At 42.0% G+C, this 20,742-nt stretch overlaps 1 protein-coding gene and 1 non-coding gene across 2 annotated transcripts in view; one reads left to right on the top strand and one right to left on the bottom strand.

Annotated features, from left to right (window-relative positions):
• KDM4C (lysine demethylase 4C) overlaps positions 1-18,933 on the bottom strand; it is a 392,436-nt gene extending 373,503 nt beyond the window's left edge. The window contains exons 1-3 of the mRNA XM_049770299.1: positions 18,790-18,933; positions 4,802-4,977; positions 4,014-4,128 (exon numbers count right to left, since the gene is read on the bottom strand). Coding sequence (XP_049626256.1) covers positions 4,014-4,128; positions 4,802-4,977; positions 18,790-18,930 — 432 coding nt within the window. The 5' untranslated portion in view covers positions 18,931-18,933. The remainder of the gene's footprint in view (positions 1-4,013; positions 4,129-4,801; positions 4,978-18,789) is intronic.
• LOC126025823 (U6 spliceosomal RNA) lies at positions 16,804-16,910 on the top strand. The gene has a single exon (XR_007501528.1). It is a non-coding gene; the product is annotated as a U6 spliceosomal RNA (small nuclear RNA).
• Positions 18,934-20,742: the final 1,809 nt, after the last annotated feature.

The raw sequence follows: 20,742 nt of genomic DNA, 5'->3' as shown, positions 1-20,742 counted from the left end.
TTTATTTTGGGGCCACACCCAGGGACACTCAGGGCTCTGTGCTCAGACATCGCTCCTGTCAGGCTCAGGTGACCATGCAGATGCTGGGAATCGAATCGGGGTCCATCCCAGATTAGCTTTGTGCAAGGCAAACTCCCTACCACTGTGCTATCACTCCGGCCCCACATTTCACTTTTCTGAGTCTGTTTCCTTTATCCACAGTTTACACTGTGATGAAAATGAGAAATAAATACAATGAGAAATAAATGAGATGGTAAAAAGTATTAGCATAGTGTTGAATGTATGTAGATGTAACATCAGTTAAATGGTCTGGGGTTGATCATCAAAGGAGCCTAATAGAGCAAAATATTGGATGCAAGATAGTGAGAGGAGGGAAATATGAAATTTCTATATGGCAAAAGAAAAATTGTTTCTATTTTAACACAAGATGCCCAACAGGGCTACTTCTATTTCCAGAAGAGTATCATATTTTTTCCATATCATATTTCTTTTTTTGTTTGTTTGTTTGTTTGTTTGTTTGGTTTTTTGGGTCACACCCAGCAGTGCTCAGGGGTTATTCCTGGCTCCACGCTCAGAAATTGCTCCTGGCAGGCACAGGGGACCATATGGGACGCCGGGATTCGAACCAATGACCTCCTGCATGAAAGGCAAACGCCTTACCTCCATGCTATCTCTCCGGCCCCCATATCATATTTCTTAAGAGTGTTAGTGGGGGGCCGGAGAGATAGCATGGAGGTAGGGAGTTTGCCTTTCATGCAGGAGGTCATCGGTTCGAATCCCGGCGTCCCATATGGTCCCCCGTGCCTGCCAGGAGCAATTTCTGAGCCTGGAGCCAGGAATAACCCCTGAGCACTGCCGGGTGTGACCAAAAAACCAAAAAAAAAAAAAAAAAAAAAGAGTGTTAGTGGGTAAAATAAAGTAAGACACATTTATAAAAATTAAAATGCCATGAATCATAACTCAATTAAAAAACTGAGTTGGAGAATCCACTTGGTTAAAAAAGGAGTTGAAAAGTTAAGCAATATGAGGGTACAACAGTAAAATAGTAAAAGAATACAAGGATCGTGTACATTCATGGTGATGATTTCAAACATTCCTGACAGTTATGTTTTATTATTACACTCTTAGTCACTCTCTCTCTCTTGTTCTCACTTCCAAATTACTTACTCTCCATCTAACTCCAGGGGGAAAACACAGTTATTTTTCACTTCTTTGAATTTAGGTGTCTTGAGTATGATTGGTCTTATTTACCAGTAGCAGTTTACATCTCTCATGTCCTTCTTTATGCTACCAAAGTACTGAAAGTGTCAGCTAAGCTCTGGAATTAAGTAATCCCACAGAGTCAACTGAAATTCCATAAAATACTGTAACTTGTAGGTTCCAACAAAGTGACAGATTCCTGGCTCCAAAACCTATAAATGACGAGATTGTTTTCAAACTGCATGCTTACAAACTAGCAGACTTTTGTTCATTGGATTTTAATAACTAAAGTTACGCAAATATGAAGGCCAAAGTCAATGTTCCTCTTGAAGTAATGCCAATGCGAAAGTGGTTTTCAAACAAATACACGCCATAGATTGATCAGCACAGCAAATCCAAAGCCATCAGTTTCACCTGAGCTATCTAAAAAGGGAATCTCATTATCAAATATAAAAAGCTAGTTTGAAGTATTTTGATATCAGTTGTCCTGAAAAAATGTTTGCTAAATTCACTGCTTCTCTAGAAAAGAACAAGAAGGTCAATGATTCTAAGAGGCAGTTACAAAAGTAAAACTCAATTTTATGTACTCAAAGTACCCAGACAGATACAAAACCTCTCAGCCTAATATCCAGATGGCTTCTCAGCATAGTGTTCCTTTCAGAAGCCTGCAACTTGCCAGGATACCACAAAGGGGAAAACAATCCCAGAACAAGCACAAAATCTCCATTAGCTCAGTGAAAACCTATACATGACACCATCAGGTTATACACATTTCACAACAGCAAGACAAACAATATATGGGTACTTCCTTAAAACTGGAATAGAGGGCCCGGAGAGATAGCACAGTGGTGTTTGCCTTGCAAGCAGCCGATCCAGGACCAAAGGTAGTTGGTTCAAATCCCGGTGTCCCATATGGTCCCCCGTGCCTGCCAGGAGCTATTTCTGAGCAGAGAGCCAGGAGTCACCCCTGAGCACCGCCGGGTGTGGCCAAAAAAAAACAAAAAACAAAAACAAAAAAAATTTTTTTAGGAATCAGTTGGAAATGCCAGCACCCAATTCTCTGTCTCGCCCATTTAAATGAAAATCTCAGACAGTGGTTTAATAAAGTAAGGAACCACATTCTTTTTCTTTTTTTTTTGTGGTTTTTGGGTCACACCCGGCAGTGCTCAGGGGTTATTTCTGGCTCCAGGCTCAGAAATTGCTCCTGGCAGGCACAGGGGACCATATGGGGTGCCGGGATTCGAACCGATGACCTGCATGAAAGGCAAACGCCTTACCTCCATGCTATCTCTCCGGCCCCGGGAACCACATTCTTTAAGGAAGCTATATTGTTAACAGCAGTTATTTTTCCAAATACATGCAACTATGTTATCTCTAATATAAAGTTAAATTAAAATTTTTAGATTTTAGGGCTGGCGAGGTGGCACTAGAGGTAAGGTGTCTGCCTTGCAAGCACTAGCCAAGGAAAGATCACAACCACGGTTCCATCCCCCGGCGTCCCATATGGTCCCCCCAAGCCAGGGGCAATTTCTGAGCGCTTAGCCAGGAGTTCCCCTGAGCATCAAACGGTGTGGCCCGAAAAAAAAAAAAGATTAATATATGGGGAGATAATATATCACTTACAAATGTGCCAGGGGAATCCAAAGTCATAGTCATAGTCATAGCAAGTCGGGTGCTTGCCTTGCACACAACCAACCCAAGTTGGATCCCCAACAGCATATATGGTTCCCTGAGACCCACCAAGAGTGAGTGATCTGAATACAGAGCCAAGAGTAAGCCCTGAGCACCTCTGAGTAAGGCAAAAAAACAAACAAATATACACTGGGAATACAGGAAAGTGAATTAAAGAACTGGTTCATGCTTTGAAACACAAAATTCCACGTCATAGTCCCAGCACCACCAGGGTTAGCTGAGCAACACTGTGGCACACACGCGACAGACACACAGACAGACACAGACACATACACACACACACACACACACACACACACACACACACACACAATTTAAAGCCCAGAATGTAAATCAAAGCATAGAGTTCATGAATTACCCACGTGAAATCCTGAGTTCAATCTCCAGTACCAGAACCAATAATCATAAAAACATTATACTTTTAAAACTGAAATACAAAAAATAGAGAGCAATGATCTAATGTTCTGTACTGTGAGAAGAAAACACAATAAAGATGAAGAAAACACAATGAAGCCAAAGATTCAACAAGTTTTATCTAGCTGTAATCTATGGACTGGTCACTACTTTCAAAAGTCTAGGGGCCAGAGTTATAGTACAGCAGGTAGGACACCTGACAGACCTGGATACAATCTCTGGTCTCCCATATCATCCCACAAGCCCATGAGAAGTGATCCCTGAGTACAGAACCAGGGTAAGCCCTGAACACAGCTGGGTGTGTCCCACCCCCGCCCCCAAAAAAAAGTAACTAGAAATGACATAGGACAATGGAATGTCTTTGGCACTTTGGTGATAGTAAAGGTGTAATAATTAGATTAAAAATTAATATTTTATTTTCCAGGAATCTTATACTTTTATATTTATATTATATAATATGTTTTAAATTTAAACAGTAGATAGCCACATTGTGTATGATTATCATGCTCTCTGATATATGTTCAATTTGCTGCTCAATTTGAAAACAGAAGTCCTTCTGATGTTCTCTTCTTCCAGTTCTGTGAAGAATTATGAATCACTAAAAGACTAATATGCTTCACAACCACCACAGAGAGTAGTAAAAGAAGGAACATGAAATAATTCTATGAAAAATCTGTGCAAAATTCTGTGCAAAAATATGACTGTACCTCATCATATATGCTCCCATTAATGTCTGCTCCATAAATAGGTGCCACAAAAGTTAAGTTCTTCCAGTATTTGCGTTCCAAATCTTCATAATCCAAGTATCTTGGAGTACAATATCTGCAAAAGGTAGATTGGGGAAAAAAAAATAGCAACTAAGGCGAATTTTGGGGGGCATCACACCTGGCGGCATTCAGGGGTTATTCCTGGCTATGCACTCAGAAATAGCTCCTAGCAGGCTCAGGGAATCATATAGGATGCCAGGATTCGAACCACAATCAGCCCTAAGTGAGATGCATGCAAGATAAATGCCCTATGCTATGCTATCTCTCTGGGCCCCAAAAGCAATTTTAACTTGTTCCCACCTAGTTGACTTAGATCAATTAAACCCCTAAGTTACTATATAAGTTCCCAAATAAAAAATCAAACCTGAGAGAGGTTTTCCAGAACCTGAGAGACAGCTCAAAGGTTAAGTGCGTGGTCTGCATGCAAAGAGACCAGGTTTGAGCCCTGGCACTACTGGAAATGACTTAACAAACTGTACCTCCCACTCCCCCTAGTACCACTGAGTTTGGCTCAAAAAACTGAAAAAGATAAAATGAGAAAGCACTCCTCCAATAGAAAAGTAAATAGGAATAGGCAACTATGTGAAGAACAGAATTCAAAAACCATGAAATGAGGACAAAAAGAGATTGCCCAGGAAACCCCTGCCTCTTCAGAAACTCCTGTCTACAAGGCTTCTTAACAAGTTCAAGCAAATCTCTGAAAGATGTGCAAGTAACAATCCACTCACTTGCCACTGTTGGCCAGCTGCCTGAACTCCTGAACAGTCATAGCTTTTTTCTGTATGTTATACTGAGTGAACAGTCCGGACTGCCCGGTGACCATCTGCTGGATTGGTGCTGGAATAAGCAAATTATCAATGTCATCATAGCACTGCCTTGGCTTCCACTCCTTAGGAGGAATCACCTAAAAAAAATAACAATAATAAAATATTATATTGAAAGTGTTCCAAGTACTTATTTACTTTCAGAATCTGACAAAACACACAAAAAATATTTTTTTTTAATCACACCCAGAGGTACTCCCAGTTCTTTACTCCCAGTCCTCGGGCCCGGAGAGATAGCACAGCGGCGTTTGCCTTGCAAGCAGCCAATCCAGGACCAAAGGTGGTTGGTTCGAATCCCGGTGTCCCATATGGTCCCCCGTGCCTGCCAGGAGCTACTTCTGAGCAGACAGCCAGGAGTAACCCCTGAGCACCGCCAGGTGTGGCCCAAAAACCAAAAAAAAAAAAAAAAAAGAATCAGTCCTCGGGGCCAGAGCAATGGCGCAGAGCAGTAAGGCAACTGCCTTGCCGGCACTAGCTTAGGATGGTTTGATCCCTGGTGTCCCATATGGTCCCCCAAACCAGGAGCGATTTTTGAGCATATAGCCAGGAGTAACCCCTGAGCATCACCAGGTATGGCCCTCCTCCCAAAAAATACATCAGTCCTGGCAGGCTGAAGGACCATATGGGATGCCATGGATCATACCCAGGTGGGCTGCGTGCAAAGCAAACACCCCTATCTGCTGTACTATTGCTTCAGCCCTACAAATCAATAATCTTGCATCTCTACAAGTATGGTAAAGATCTGTGAAGAGAAAAAGGGGATACTGCTTTCCCAAATAAAATTTTAATACCATTCTAGTGAATGCTTACTTCATAAAAGACTTCTATTAACTTATTTTGTAGTTAAACTATTTACTCTCAGGCTAGAGTAATAGTACAGAAAGTAAGGTGCTTGCATTGCATGCAGGTGACCTGGGTTTAATCTTTAACACCATATATGGTTCACCAACCCCCAATCCCTGAGAAAAGTGATCCCTAGGGTCTGGATCTGTGGTGCAAGAGGTAAGGCATCTGCTTTGCCCATGCTAGCCTAGGACAAACTGGGTCCCATATGGTCCCCCAAGCCAGGGGCGATTTCTGAGCACACTGCCAGGAGTAACTCCTGAGCATCACCCCCCAGAGCCTGCCAGTAGAGATTTCTGAGTGTAAAGCCAGTAGTAATCTCTGAGTGCTGCCAGGTGACCCAAAAACCAAACACCAAAATAAATAAATAAATAAATAAATAAATAAATAAATAAATAAATAAATAAATAAATAGACTATTGTTCTCTTGGGGCCAGAATAATAGTATGTGATCAACCCAGATTAGATCCCCAGCATTCAATATGTTTCCCTAACTCTGCAAGGATGAATCCCTGAGCACAAAACCAGAAAAGTCCTGTGCACCACCAGGTGTGACTCAAAACTATCCCCTCCCCCCAAAAAATGATATTCTCTCAATTTATTGATACACAGAAGTTGAATAACCTACTGAGGTTGAAATGCCATTTATATTAACTAGTAAAATCTGTTTAAGAAACATTTGCTTCCACAATACTATAATGACCTAGAGCCGGGGTCTCAAACTCAATTTACCTGCGGGCTGCAGGAGGCAAAGTCGGGGTGATCCTTGAGTGCAAAGTCAGAAGTAAGCCTTGAACATTGGGAGGTGTGACCCAAACAACTAAAACAAAACAAAACAAAACAAAACAAAACAAAAAAGATTCCTCTAGGGCAGGGCCACAAAATGTTGTACGGAGGTGTGTTTGCGGCCCGCGGACTGCAAGTTTGAGACCCCGGGCCTAGAGAGATAGTACAGGTAGTTAGGGTGCTTAGTTTTGCAATTGGATAATTGGGTTTGATCCTAGGCATCCCATGTGGTCTCCTGAGCACTGCCAGAATTGATTCCTGAGGGCAGAGCCAGGAGTAACCCCTGAGCATTACTGAGTTTTTGGCCCCCCAAAAAAACTAAAATAATAATAATTTAAACACCTTTACATAATATGACAAATAGCAAAATGATATCCGAGTAATAAGTGTTTAGAAATGAACTATCAGGATTGTAAGTTATTGTAGCAAGCTTGTTTTGTTTTGTTTGAGCGGCAGATCACACATATAATAAAACCCAATCCAAACCCTTTTTTGGTGCTTCTGCCTATTTCCAGGGGTAGAGCTAATTCCACCACGGCCAACCTAAACTAATGATGAAAACATCACTAACATAGAGAAGGAAAGGGATATGCAGGAACAGTCCTTGGGTGCCTATAGGAGGCAGACCATCATGCCACTATTTCCCAAAAGTAGCTAGCAGGGAGGTTCTGCCAGCATGGTGTTTGGCAGCCCTCCACCATGCCAAGGGCCTCTTTAACTGGGCCTAGGAAGGGGTGCAGGACATGGGACACCCCAGCACCCCTCTACCTCCTTCCTTCGGTGCTCCAGGGCTTTTCCTGGCTGTGTAGCTGGACAAGCCAGCGAGGTGGTTCCCTTGAAGGAGTTTATTGGTTTTCCTAGGCTTTCCCCATTTCCCTCCCGGCTCCAAAGGGAGGGTCTGGGGGTGGGAGCTCTGACCTTCTGGCCTTCTAGTTCAGGAAGGATCTCCTTCCTTCCTGGGAGCCAGGAGGAATAGCAGCACAATAGGTTCTGGCTATAGGACTTACCAGGGAAGTTTCCTTATTAAACCTGTGCATTGTGTTCAGCTAGCCCCCACGAGGAACATTATGACAAATATATGGATATCATTGTGTTTCATTGCTTGTCATTATCTGAACGCTGCCCAGGAGCTTGTTTTATTCCTTTACTCCCTCACTCCCATCTCTTGTTACCCAACATTTAACCATTTTTCTGTACTAATGATTTTTGTTTTGGCCAAGGTGGATTACATACGTTTCACAGTAATTTTTTGGGTGGAGTCTGAAGCTTCAGCAGGCAACGCGTCACGGCAAGGTTTCATGCTGTAGGCTTTTTGGCCAAGATAAGGTGAAGAAGCACCCTTGGCTGCCCCCCACAGCTTTCTCTCTCCTTCCTCCACATCCCCAGGGTTACTTCTGGACACCTGCTCAGGGTCCCAACAAGCGGGTTCTGGTGAGGTGCAATTTAAAAGAGACCCCAGTCTTCCTTGCTCCTGCAAGGGGCTGGGTGGGGACTGGTGAACTTTCAACTTCCAGCAATTAGGAAGCAAACACCTCTCGGGGAGTCGGAAGCTTCAGCAGGCAACAAGGGGAGGACATGACTCCATGTTCTCTTCGCTTGTCCAAATCACAGACCAAAGTGGTATCTTGGAAACACCCCCCTCTCTCTTGACTATTTCTAAAACACAAAAGGGACACGTGTATCTCCTTTGTATATCTCAGATGTATTCCCTTAACATCTATAACTCTTTTCGAACATCCTCATATAGTGACAATTTTGCCCACTGGATTTGTTATTTGATTGTTTGATTTTTTCCCCCCTTTGAGATCTGTTTTATAACCAATACTGGTAGAAGAGTATCTCTGTTTAGATTTCAGATTTGAACCAAGTTACGGGGAATGTTGGACTTTATTCGTCGGCCCCCAGATGCACCAACAATATCTTGTGTGCATTGTTTCTCTTTTGCATAGGCACATTAAAATGGGAAAATAATACATATGCAAACAAGTTCTTATCTAATAGAGATGGGAACACATATTTGGTAATGTAATTAGGCCTTTTACCCTGAACATTGGCATAATGATTTGGCTCAGCCATCGCCCACACACACCTGAACAATGGATACCATCTATGGAAACAACCACAGTTTTCTTTAACATTACCAGGATCCAAGCCTCTACCAGGGAAGACCTACCACTGCTTTGGCATTGACTTACTCCAAAGAGTGCTCCCAACACCCAGACGACTCAGCAACAGTCTGCATGCAGGGCAGATAGCTCCGTATTTAATGGTATGCTGAAACTAGAGGATTCTCCACATCAGCCTAACATCGATGAAAGAAATTAACAGAATCCAGAGTCTTTAAATACAAAAATCTAAAACCAACAATAGCTAAAGTGTGAAAAAGTTTCACCAGGACCTTGAGAATGACTCGAGTTGGATGGACTGGTATGCCTGGAACCCAGAGTCTGTCTTATGCCAATAAACTTCTGGGGTGAGGCCTTTTTGTTATCAGGTCAAGGATTTTTTTCCATTTTCCCATTTTTCTGGACTATGCAAACAACGGCGATTGCCACTACCACACCTTTACTATATTATTTTACTCTTATCCTTTAAGGAAAAAAAATACAACTAACTGAACTTAAAAACAAATAACTGTAGTAGAATGCCTGTCTCGAATACAGGTAGGGGATGGGAAGGGGAGAGAGGATAATGTTACACTAGTGAAGGTGAGTATTCTGGTTATGACTGCAACTCAACTATGATCATGTTACTTAAAAAATATATTGGACCCGGAGAGATAGCCCAGCGGCATTTGCCTTGCAAGCAGCCGATCCAGGACCAAAGGTGGTTGGTTCGAATCCCGGTGTCCCATATGGTCCCCCGTGCCTGCCAGGAGCTATTTCTGAGCAGACAGCCAGGAGTAACCCCTGAGCACCGCCGGGTGTGGCCCAAAAACCAAAAAAAAAAAAAAAAGTAGCTTACTACTCAGTGAATAACAATGAACAGAACATAAACAATGGCTGGGAAAACAATACAGGGATAAGGCCTTGCACATAGCTGTCCCTACCTTGATTCCCAGCACCCACATATGATTCCCCAAACACTGCCCAAACACAGTCAGAATTAAGTACAGTGAGGTATAGCCTAAACAAACATACACACACCCCAAAAAATGGATACTGAAGCCAAAGAGCATATTCGTGAAAGATAAAATTATAAATTAGATCATGACACATATGGAATCTAAGCACCTTTAGAAACTGGTATACTTTTATTTAGTTTGCTCCAATTTTTTTTTTGTTTTGTTTTGTTTTTTGTTTTTTTTGGGCCACACCCTGTGACGCTTAGGGGTTACTCCTGGCTATGCGCTCAGAAGTTGCACCTGGCTTCTTGGGGGACCATATGGGCCGGGGGATCGAACCGCGGTCCGTCCTAGGCTAGCGCAGGCAAGGCAGGCACCTTACCTCCAGCGCCACCGCCCGGCCCCAGTTTGCTCCAATTTTTTATAAGCTACATAAAATAATGGTAAAATATAGACAGTACAAAATAGAAAACACATCAATCTAACAAGAGAGGAGCAAAAAGAAAAGAGTATCTGGTCTTCATCTATAGGCATAGCTAGCTTTCTTTGAGGCCATTAATGAAACAATGTCATAATGTATATAACTTTATATCCGGATTACCACTGTCGAGGAACTGTACTTATTTCATATATATTAAAAGTTCAGGGGCCGGCGTGGTGGCGCTAGAGGTAAGGTGCCTGCCTTGCCTGCGCTAGCCTAGGACGGACCGTGGTTCAATTCCCCGGTATCCCATATGGTCCCCAAGCCAGGAGCGATTTCTGAGTGCATAGCCAGGAGTAACCACCCCTGAGAGTTATCGGGTGTGGCCCAAAAACAAAAACAAAAAACAAAAAAAAAGTTCAGGGGCCTGAGTGGTGGCACAAGCGGTAGAGCATTTGCATTGCACATCCTAGCCTAGGACGGACCACAGTTCAATCCCCCAGTGTCCCATATGGTCCTCCAAGCCAGGAGCGATTTCGGAGCACATAGCCAGGAGTAACCCTGAGTGTCACCAGGTGTGGAAGTTTATCAGAAACATCTTTTTTTCTCTTTTTTTTTTATTTTTGGGTCACACCCGGCAGCGCTCAGGGGTTTCCTGGCTCTACGCTCAGAAATCACTCCTGTCAGGCTCGGGGGACCATATGGGATGCCAAGATTCAAACCACCGTCCTTCTACATGCAAGGCAAACACACTACCTTCATGCTATCTCTCCAATCCCCTATCAGAAATTTCTGCCACAAAATCAAACCAGTTTTCTACTTAAGTTATATATCCAGTACATCTGTCACTCTCATCACTTTCCTACCTTGACCAGCAACTTTATAGACAGAGTAAAATGTCAGATCTCTCAGCTCTCAAAATAAAATTTAAATCTAAAGGTATAAACCGAGGGCTGTACAGTGGGTAGGGTGTTTGCTTACCTTGCAGATGGCTGACCCAATTTCAATCTCGAGTACACAAAAGCCCTCTCTAAGTCCTCCAGAGTGATCCCTGAGCACAGAGCCAGAAATAAGTCCTTAGCACCACTGGGTGTGACCCCACAACCATAAATTAATCTAAAATAATAAACAAAAAAAGTTACAGAAAGAAAAAATGGGGCAGAGAGATAGAATAGTGGGTAGAGGGAGCTTGCCTTGTATGTGACAGAACTGGACTGATTCCTGACATCCAATATGGTCCCTGAGCACCACCATGAGTAACTCCTGAGCATCACCAGGGGTGATTTCTCCCCAAAAAAATAAAAGAAAAAACAGGAACTGGAGCAAGAAAGGCACTTGCCTTGCACATGGCTGACCTAGATTGGATCCCAAGTACCCCATATTGTCCTGAACATGGCAGGAGTGATCTCAGCTGTGTGGCTCAAAAACAAAGACAAGAACAAAATTAAAAAAAAAAAAAAGGAAAGAAAGAAACATTATAGACTATAAAGTGAGGCCAAAGTATCTACTACTGGAGCTGTTCCACCATTTTCTTCAAAAAAAGGGGAAGTTCAATTCATTAAATGGTACACTGAGGAGCTATAGGTGACTGTTCCCCAGGACAAGCCCACAAACAGACAAACAACATGAATGCAGTTTTGAATTACATAATTTTATTTGAAGTTGGTGCAGTTTTCTTGCCCAGCTTCTAGAAAGAGAAAGTTTGTAGAACTAAGTGAGTGACTGGAAGTCATAGCTAAGACAAAACAAACAGTACACTATATTCTTGGTTTAAGAGATAGGAAAATATCACAGGCTTGTGTGAGTTGCTCCAACTTTCCAGCAAAGCTCATTTAAATAAAACGTCTGGACTCAGGTGTGTCCCGCTCACCATTCAGAAAACTAATTGTCGTTTGCACTAATTTGCCTGTTACATAAGGCCAGAAGCAGCACAGATGTGTGCTTTGTGCCTGCAAAGCCCTTGGGTCTGGAGCTGTTCCTTCCTCTTCTAATGTTACTAAACTTACACCCTGCCACAGGACACTCACTACTCTCAGTGGAACATGGTAAATACATGTTTTCAAGAAACAAAAAAGGTGAAGCACAGGACAAAAGGCTGTGTTCAAAGTCCAGAGAAAGAGACTGGCACGCCTACTCCCCTTCCCCCAAATAAAGTGCAAATCCCTGAAAAGCCACTACAAGTCAAGATTCAAAATGTAAATGATTCTCAAATATCATTCTTTTCGAAGTAAAAAACAATTATTTTTACCTTAATGATAAACCACTTATTAAAGTTCAAAAGAAAACGTTTTCAGAGCTAAGCCTGTCAAATGGTGAGACTATGGACAGCTTGACTAAGATATACATTAAAAGCCTTTATATTCTCTGGCCCAAGGGATAATTACAAGAAGTAGGGCTTTTACCTCACATACAACCTACCTGGATTCAATTCCTGACTCCCCATATGCCTCTCCCCCACCACCACCACTAGGAATGATCCCTGAGGGAAGAGTCAGGAATAAGCCACCAAAAAAAAATTGTCTTTGCTTTCTCTTCCTTCTCTCTTTGCAATCCTTTCTCCTTCCTCACCCCATTTACTACTAGTTTTCAGGCTTACCCAGCTGTGCTCAGGAGTTATTCCTGGCTCTGTGCACAATGCTTGAAGGACAAATAGGGAACCAGGGTCAGAAACCATGCAGGCCGCACGTAAGGCAAGCATCTTACTATGGCTCTGTCTCTTTTATTACATTCACTTGATCCTTTTTTTCTCTCTCACCCACACTAAAATAAACCTCTTCTTATCCCCAAATTCTAATCTATTCAAGGAGTGATCTGAAGCACACATAAGACATAAGCACACAAAGACAGCCTCTAGGGATGAAAGCCAAAGTAGTATAGGAACGAAGTTACAAGTTCTGTCTGTGGCTAGACAGCAGGTGGGCTTGAAACACAGAAGGCCCATAGGTCCTGGGAGACTGCTCTCAGCGCTCTTGAATGTCCCTCAGATATGGATTCCAATGAGAACCTGGTGGGTATGCTTACTAGTCCAACCCCTATGGAAAACAGTATGGATAAACTCAAAATTGAGCTGTCCTATGACCCAGCAAACCCTCTTTTGGATATCTATCCTCAGAACAGAAAAACATTCATCCAAAAGTATGTAAGCACACCACTACTTAATGTAGCATTAAGTAGAATAGCTTAAATTTGGAATCAACCTAGATGTCTAACAACAGAAGAGTTTATCATGAAGATGATATACACTAGAAACCAATATAGCTTAAGGAATGATACAATCATGCAATTTGCAGCAACATGGATGAAAATAGAAGATATCATGTTAAATGAAGCCAGAAGAAGGATAAATACAGAATCACATCACTTATATATGTGATATTTAGAATAACTGCATGAAGAAATACAATGATCTAATTGGAAGTTATCTTGAACACCCTTGGCCCCAGAGTATAGCGAGCAGGAAAGAAACTGAGTGGAAGAGGAGAAATTTATATTCTTATATAAGAAAAGCTTATATTCTTATATATAGAAAGCGTAGATTGTCTTTTGTACTTCAAAGAGACCTACAGCAATGGATACAGCTTTTTAGATTGAGCCAGTGTTCAATCAACTGCTCTTTGTAGAGGTCTATAATAATGTTCTAATGCTTTTATCCACAAAAACAGGTGCAAATTTTATTTGGAAGTTACTTCACTACAGTGCTCACTATAAGAATGCTTTAGTTAAAAAAAAAAAAAAAGAATGCTTTAGTATCTTAACTTTAATATGTCTGTAATAACTTTCTAACCTTTTTGTTCATAGTGGTTCTTGGAGATACCAACAGGTTGGTTGCCCTTATTTCGCATTGCAGTGCTATATTAGACTTCAAATACAGTGTACATTATAATGTCTTGACAAATTTGTTTTCCATATGATTATGCCTGCCAATATGATCTAATGTTTATGTCCACATATATCACTGGGATAGGCAACAGCACGCTATGGACTCTTAATAAAGTGCTCACTCACTGAATATGTTTTTGCAATTTATTTTCTTTTTTTTTTTTTTTTTTTGGTTTTTCGGGCCACACCCATTTGATGCTCAGGGGTTACTCCTGGCTAAGCTTGGGGGGGACCATATGGGACACCAGGGGGATCGAACCACGGTCGCAATCTTTCCTTGGCTAGTGCTTGCAAGGCAGATACCTTACCTCAAGCGCCACCTCGCTGGCCCCGCAATTTATTTTCAATTCGAGCTATTTATCATTATATCATAATACCCATGTTGTCAGATTATTTTCAGGAAAGGAACCTGGATGGTAAAGACCCATTAGAAGAAGAAGTGGTAACGCAGTGGTTGGGTGTTTGCCTTGCACATAGCTGACCCAGGATGGTCGCAGGTTCGATCCCCCAGAATCCCATATGATCCTGGAGCCAGGAGCAATTTCTTAGTACTGAGCCAGGTGTGCATCACCTGGTGTACCACCAGGTGCTCAGCCACCTGAGTATCACCGGGTGTGGCCCAAAAAACAAAAAACAAAAAAAAAAAAAAAAAGAAGAAGAAGAAGAAACTTCACGGTATAGACTCCTTTTACAGTGCTTACTGGATTCCTTTTACAGTGCTCATTAGCAAATTACTTGGTATTCAAGATATGAATATTATGATTGGTTTAAAAATGCTCTATGAACAATCTGACCCAGAAAGCCTTTTTTCTGCAAAGTTTACCCTCACCAATGATAATTTGCCTAGGAATGGGAAAACCTTCCCTTCTGACCTACTGGTTTTATATTTTTTAGACATAAGTGGTTCCACCTGGATCAGTGCAACCTCAGGGTCAATCTTCATTGTCTATATGTGCTTGTGAGTGTGTGATGGCCACCCCTATGTCTGTCTAATCTGTCTGTACTGTGTATAATGTCTGACTATATTGTATATAATCCTTCCCCCTGTTATATATAACCCGTCCTTTGTCCCCCTCCCTGATTACCAGTTTACAAATCCTTTTCTTTTTTTTTTTTTTTTGTTTTTTGTTTTTTGTTTTTGGGCCACACTCGGTGATGCTCAGGGGTTACTCCTGGCTATGCACTCAGAAGTCGCTCCTGGCTTGGGGGACCATATGGGACGCTGGAGGAGCGAACTGCACTCCGTCCAAGGCTAGCACAGGCAAGGCAGGCACCTTACCTCTAGCGCCACCGCCCGGCCCCTACAAATCCTTTTCTGTCCTTTCGCTCTCTCCTCCCTTATCTGTTATTTCTCCTTATTTAACCCTTTTTACCCTCAGCTCTTCACTCCTCAGAAACCCTAATGTTCCTCCCACTACAATCCACTGCCAGTCAACTCCCAAACCAAAAGGACAGCCCCCAGCCCACTTTGCCTCAGCCTGGGAAAAAGCTACTACCGCTACTGATGATGATTAGCTCTCAATGGCCCCCTTTCTCCCACCCCCTTCTTTGTGGACTGTTGCTCACTACCAAATTCAGTTTTTGAGAGACCCTCAGCTTGCAAACATTTTTGGATCTGTGACTGCTGCAAGCCATTTTTCAGACTCTAAAGACCATGTCGCAGGCTAAAGCTGTACTCCGATATCTCTCTCCCCACTCCTCTTTCCCTCTTTCTTTCTCTCTCTCCCTCTCTTTCTCTCTCTCTCCCTCTCTCTCACACAAATACACACTCTCTCTCAAAAGACTTAAAAGCAATATGTATATTTCCTTAGATGTATTTCCTTAATAGGTATAATTCTTATTGTGTATTTCCTTATGTAGATGTAGTTTTCCCCATCCCTTTTTCTTTTTTCATCTTTTGGGCCACACCCAGCAGTGCTCAGGGATTACTCCTGGCTTTGACCATATGGGATGCAGGGATCAAACACGGGTCCATCCGGTTGGCCACATGCAAGGCAAATGCCTTCCACTGTACTATTACTCCAGGCCCACTCCATCCCTTTTTTTGGATTTGTTTAGTAGTAAATTCTAGTAGATAAGTTTCTCTTGGGTTCTGAGGACTTGTTAGAACCAGGTAACAGGGAATGTTTAGTTTGGTATTTTTACTCCCATACACACCAGTAGTAAGTACCCTGTGTCTTTGTTTCTTTTTTGCATAGACATTTAAAATGGGAAAATCCTAAGTATAGAAAGAAGTTCTTATCTAATAAGGATAGGAACTACTAAATTTTATTGCAAGGGAGTCTTCCACCCTGCACATTTGTCATAGTGACCTGATTTAGGCTTCAGTCAATCGGACATCAGCTGCATACCCCAAACCATAGGTCCCTTCTTTGATCCAGCACAGTTTTCTGAACCAGCACCAGAAATCAAACTTCTAATGCTGTCTTGGCATCGACTTGCTCCAGGGTGGGTTCATATGACACCCTGATAACTTGGAAACAGCAACGACTTGCAATCAGGATGGGTGTCTCTGCCTCTCAAACCAATGGTGAGATGAAATCAGAAAACACTCCATGACACCCTGACTTAAATATAGGATCTCTGCAAAATCCAAGATCTCTAATTACTGAAGCCCGACTGCAACAACCATGAGTGAGAATAACTTCTGGGGACATGAAAACTTTGGGGTCAGACAACTTAGTATGCCCAGAGCCTGTAGCTGGTCTTATGGTAGAATGCTTCATGGATAGGGACACCCTGTTTTTTAGGCCAAAGGTTTTATTCTATTCTCCCCAACTTTTGCTGCACCTATGCAAAAACTTCCACCCCTTTTCGTCTTTTAGATAGGGACTCCCACCTTTTACATAGAACCTTGGAATATGAATTATTTTACTCATATTTCTGCATTTTTCTATAAAATTAAGGAGGATGGTGCTCGCCTCAGCAGCACATATACTAAAAATGGAACAATACAGAGAAGATCAGCATGGCCCCTGCGCAAGGATGACATACAAATTCATGAAGCGTTCCATATTTAAAAAACAAATTAAGGATGGATGAAGGTCAGAAGCCAAGTGGTCTCAGGTGCATTAGTGCAGATAAAAAAAAGGACATAACTAAATATTCAAGCCAAAGTCAACAAAAATATGGGGCCGGAGCAGTGGCACAGAGCGATAAGGCGTTTGCATTGCCGGCGCTAGCCTAGGACAAGAACCGTTCGATCCCCAGGCACCCATATGCCCCAAGCCAAAAGCGATTTCTGAGTGCATAGCCAGGAGTAACCCGAGCGCCACTGGGTGTGGCCAAAAAAAAAAAAAAAGGAAAAAAATAGACTCAAGAGGCCCAAGTTATAACAATCTAAATTTAAAATATGCCTGTTATGGGCCCGGAGAGATAGCACAGCGGCATGGGCATTTGCAGCCGATCCAGGACCTAAGGTCGTTGGTTCGAATCCCGGTGTCCCATATGGTCCCCCGTGCCTGCCAGGAGCTATTTCTGAGCAGACAGCCAGGAGTAACCCCTGAGCACTGCCGGGTGTGGCCCAAAAACCAAAAAAAAAAAAAAAAATATATGCCTGTTATACCGGCAGATCAGAGAACAAAGTGTGGTGGTATAGGATGCACTCTGGGAACATTGTTGAGGGAGGTCACATTGTCCCTGAGTCATTGTATGTGTGAAATCCAACTATGAAGGACTTTGTAAATCACAATTCTTTCAATAAAATAAATTTTAAAAAAATTAATAAAGAGCTGTCATGCCATCTTCTTTGCTTCCACAAGCCTGTCAATGCTTCCCACTGTATGCAGAATAAATCAATAACATAAAGAGGACAAGCATCAATGCAATAAATAGTACAGTGGGTAAGCACTTACCTTGTACGCTGCTGACATGAAATCTATCACTGACATCCTATATGGTCCCCCAAGAATCACCAGTAGAAGTAATTCCTGAGTGCAGAACCAGGCCACCTCTAAGCACCACAGTTGTAGCCAAAAAAATAAAGGTATTAAAAATACAGAGGCAAAAGAGATACTGGGCTAGAAGACAGATTTATATACAGAGATATATGTTGGTTCAATCCCACCAACATATAGCTCTCTAATCAACACTAGGAGTAATGTCCCAGCACTGAAGAAATAGCCTAAATACCCTCAGATATTCAAAAACCAAAATGAATAAATATATAAATAAAATAAAAAAGATATTCAAAAACCAAAAACAAATGTTTTATTACAATAATATTCCCTAAAAATATCAAACTTTCTACATAAATTAACAAGAACTGAGGTCAGAGTGAGAATACAGCAGGTAAGGCACTGTTTAATACACAACTGACCAGGTTTGACCCCACAAACCATAGATGGTCTTCCCCAGAGACCAGCCAGGAGTGATTCCTGAGGAAAAGTCATGGCCATAATCATGACTGTACCCCCCCCAAAAAAAAAAAATAATAATAATAAAATAAAAAATAAAACATAAAACAAGAACAAAGATTTTTTTCATTATCGCCTTTGGGAAGACACAATTCCCTACACCATAAAGATTAAGAGCATAATAAATGGATGATTTAGGTTTACAAAGTTTTTTTGGAGAAAGACAAAAAGCACAGGGGATTAATGCATTTACTACGGTTAGATCCTCAACACCAGAACTGGTCCCCTCAGCTTTGCAGGGCTCATTCCTAAGCACAGAGCCAGGATTGGCCCCTAATCACAGCCAAATGTGGCCCCAAACCCAAAAAATATTTTAAAACAAAATAAAATAAGAAAGCAGTTTTTCCCAACCTCTTTCCAATAGTGGCCCTTTCCAAAGTTGAGTCCTTGTGTGATGATCCACCATTTATACAATTTCACCTGTAGCCCTCTTGGAGTAAGTACCCTTAAAGCTCACTGGTTTAAAGGGCCTTCAGATAATCACCTTTGCAAGACCTGCTCGATGAGCTCCTTTGGACTCCATATAGGCAAGGTATTTGTTAAAATCCCGGAACTCTTCCATGGAAGGTCTGAAGGTCATGATCTTACAGCTGGGATTCAGACTCTCTTCCGCAGCCTCCTCCATGATGGCCAGGGTAATCTCTGCAGAGAAGATGATAAGGTCATCAGCACTAAATGACCATGTGGTAAGGTTATATTCAATTATGCCAAACAATAAGAAAGATGCCCTGGCAACAACTCTTCTCATTTTGCTCCTATCAGAGATATTTCCTATTGGGAAGATCCCTATTTCTCTTCCTGGACTCCAAGACAGGTTTGGAAGAAGGTTCTAATCACTCCTATCAAGCTCTTATACTGACAGTTAATCCCTGATCCAATTACTGTCCAGTTCCTTAAAATTTATCAAATAAGAATAAACTTCTTACTATCCAACTTTACAAAAGCCACCATTTCTCACTTATAACATATACCCAAACAAAGATCCAGTTGAGGATAGTAGACAACAGTCAACATCTCTAACAATTTACTCAAGGGTTCCTCTGCCCAATGCTTTCCTAGAATAATTTATAAAGCATTCATCCAGCAAAAGTGCCAGGCAACAGACTTAATAAAGTTCTAGAGATACAACATTCTATTTGTTTTCTCCTTTCCAGATAACTGCCTTGGAGCAGAACAAGTTTCAGTTCTTTGAGCTGGATACTCTGTCTCAGTTTCTCAGAAACAGCTTCTCCAGAACTAAAGGGAGTTAAAAGTATAGGAATGTGTGGGAGTTTGTCAGATGAGAGAAAGCATCAGTAGGCAGTAGATATATTTAGAAATATTACAGGAAAGGAGAGATAATTTACCTGACTGGAGCTTAGGAAGAAAGATTGCAGGAAATCAAAAAAGGTGAGCTGTAGGTTCTTTCTGTTTTACACAAATATCAATTTAACCTGTTCTCCATGAACAAAATTTTGTCAGCAACCATTTAAATGAACACCATACATGCCTCCCTCCCATACGATATGTAAAGATGAATCAAGCACTGGAATATAAGCTGAAAAGAAAAAAAATCTGTATGATATTTGCTATTTTTGTTTTGTTTTGTTTTGGGCCACACCCGGTAACGCTCAGGGGTTACTCCTGGCTATGTGCTCAGAAGTTGCTCCTGGCTTGTGGGACCATATGGGGCACCGGGGGATCGAACCACGGTCCGTCCAAGGTTAGCGCAGGCACCTTACCTTTAGCGCCACCTCCCGGCCCCGATATTTGCTAATTTATGGCAAAAAATATTCTGTATTGGGGTCATAGAAATAGTATAGTGGGTAGGGTACTTATTTTGCATGTGGCAGACCTGGGTTTCAGTCCGAGCATCCCATATGGTTCCCCAAACACCTCCAAGGATGATCCCTGATAACAGAGCCAAGAGTAAGCCCTGAACTCATACAAACACAAAGACGAAAAGAAAATATTCTGTATTTTCTCTGCCTCAGATAGGCAAGTATTAAAAAATTAAACAAGTAAATAACCACATCTCCCATTCAAACCAGTGCCACAGCAAACTCATGGGCCTCAAGAAGAAAGGTGTCTTCTCCAAAGAGGACATATACTACTTTAGAAGCATGAAGATCTGGGACTGGAGCAATAGCACAGAGGGTAGGGTGTTTGCCTTGCATGTAGTTGACCTGTGTTCAATCCCCGGTATCCAATATGGTCAGTGTTTGCCTTGCACGTAGCAGACCTGTGTTCAATCATCGGCATCCAATATGGTCCCCGCAAGCCTGTCAGGCATGATTTCTGAGCACAGAGCCAGGAGTGGCCCCTGAGCGGCACTGAGTGTGACCCAACACTCAAAGAAAGAAGCTATATACAAATTTTATCTTTGCATAACTATCTTGGACCTTTTTCCCACTCTACAATAGCCTCGATTACCTATGGCATTCCAACAATATGCAAC

Source organism: Suncus etruscus, chromosome 1 (assembly GCF_024139225.1).
Source record: "Suncus etruscus isolate mSunEtr1 chromosome 1, mSunEtr1.pri.cur, whole genome shotgun sequence".
Taxonomy (NCBI): domain Eukaryota; kingdom Metazoa; phylum Chordata; class Mammalia; order Eulipotyphla; family Soricidae; genus Suncus; species Suncus etruscus.
Note: the sequence above shows the minus strand (reverse complement) of the source record. Positions and strands in the feature narration are given on the sequence as shown.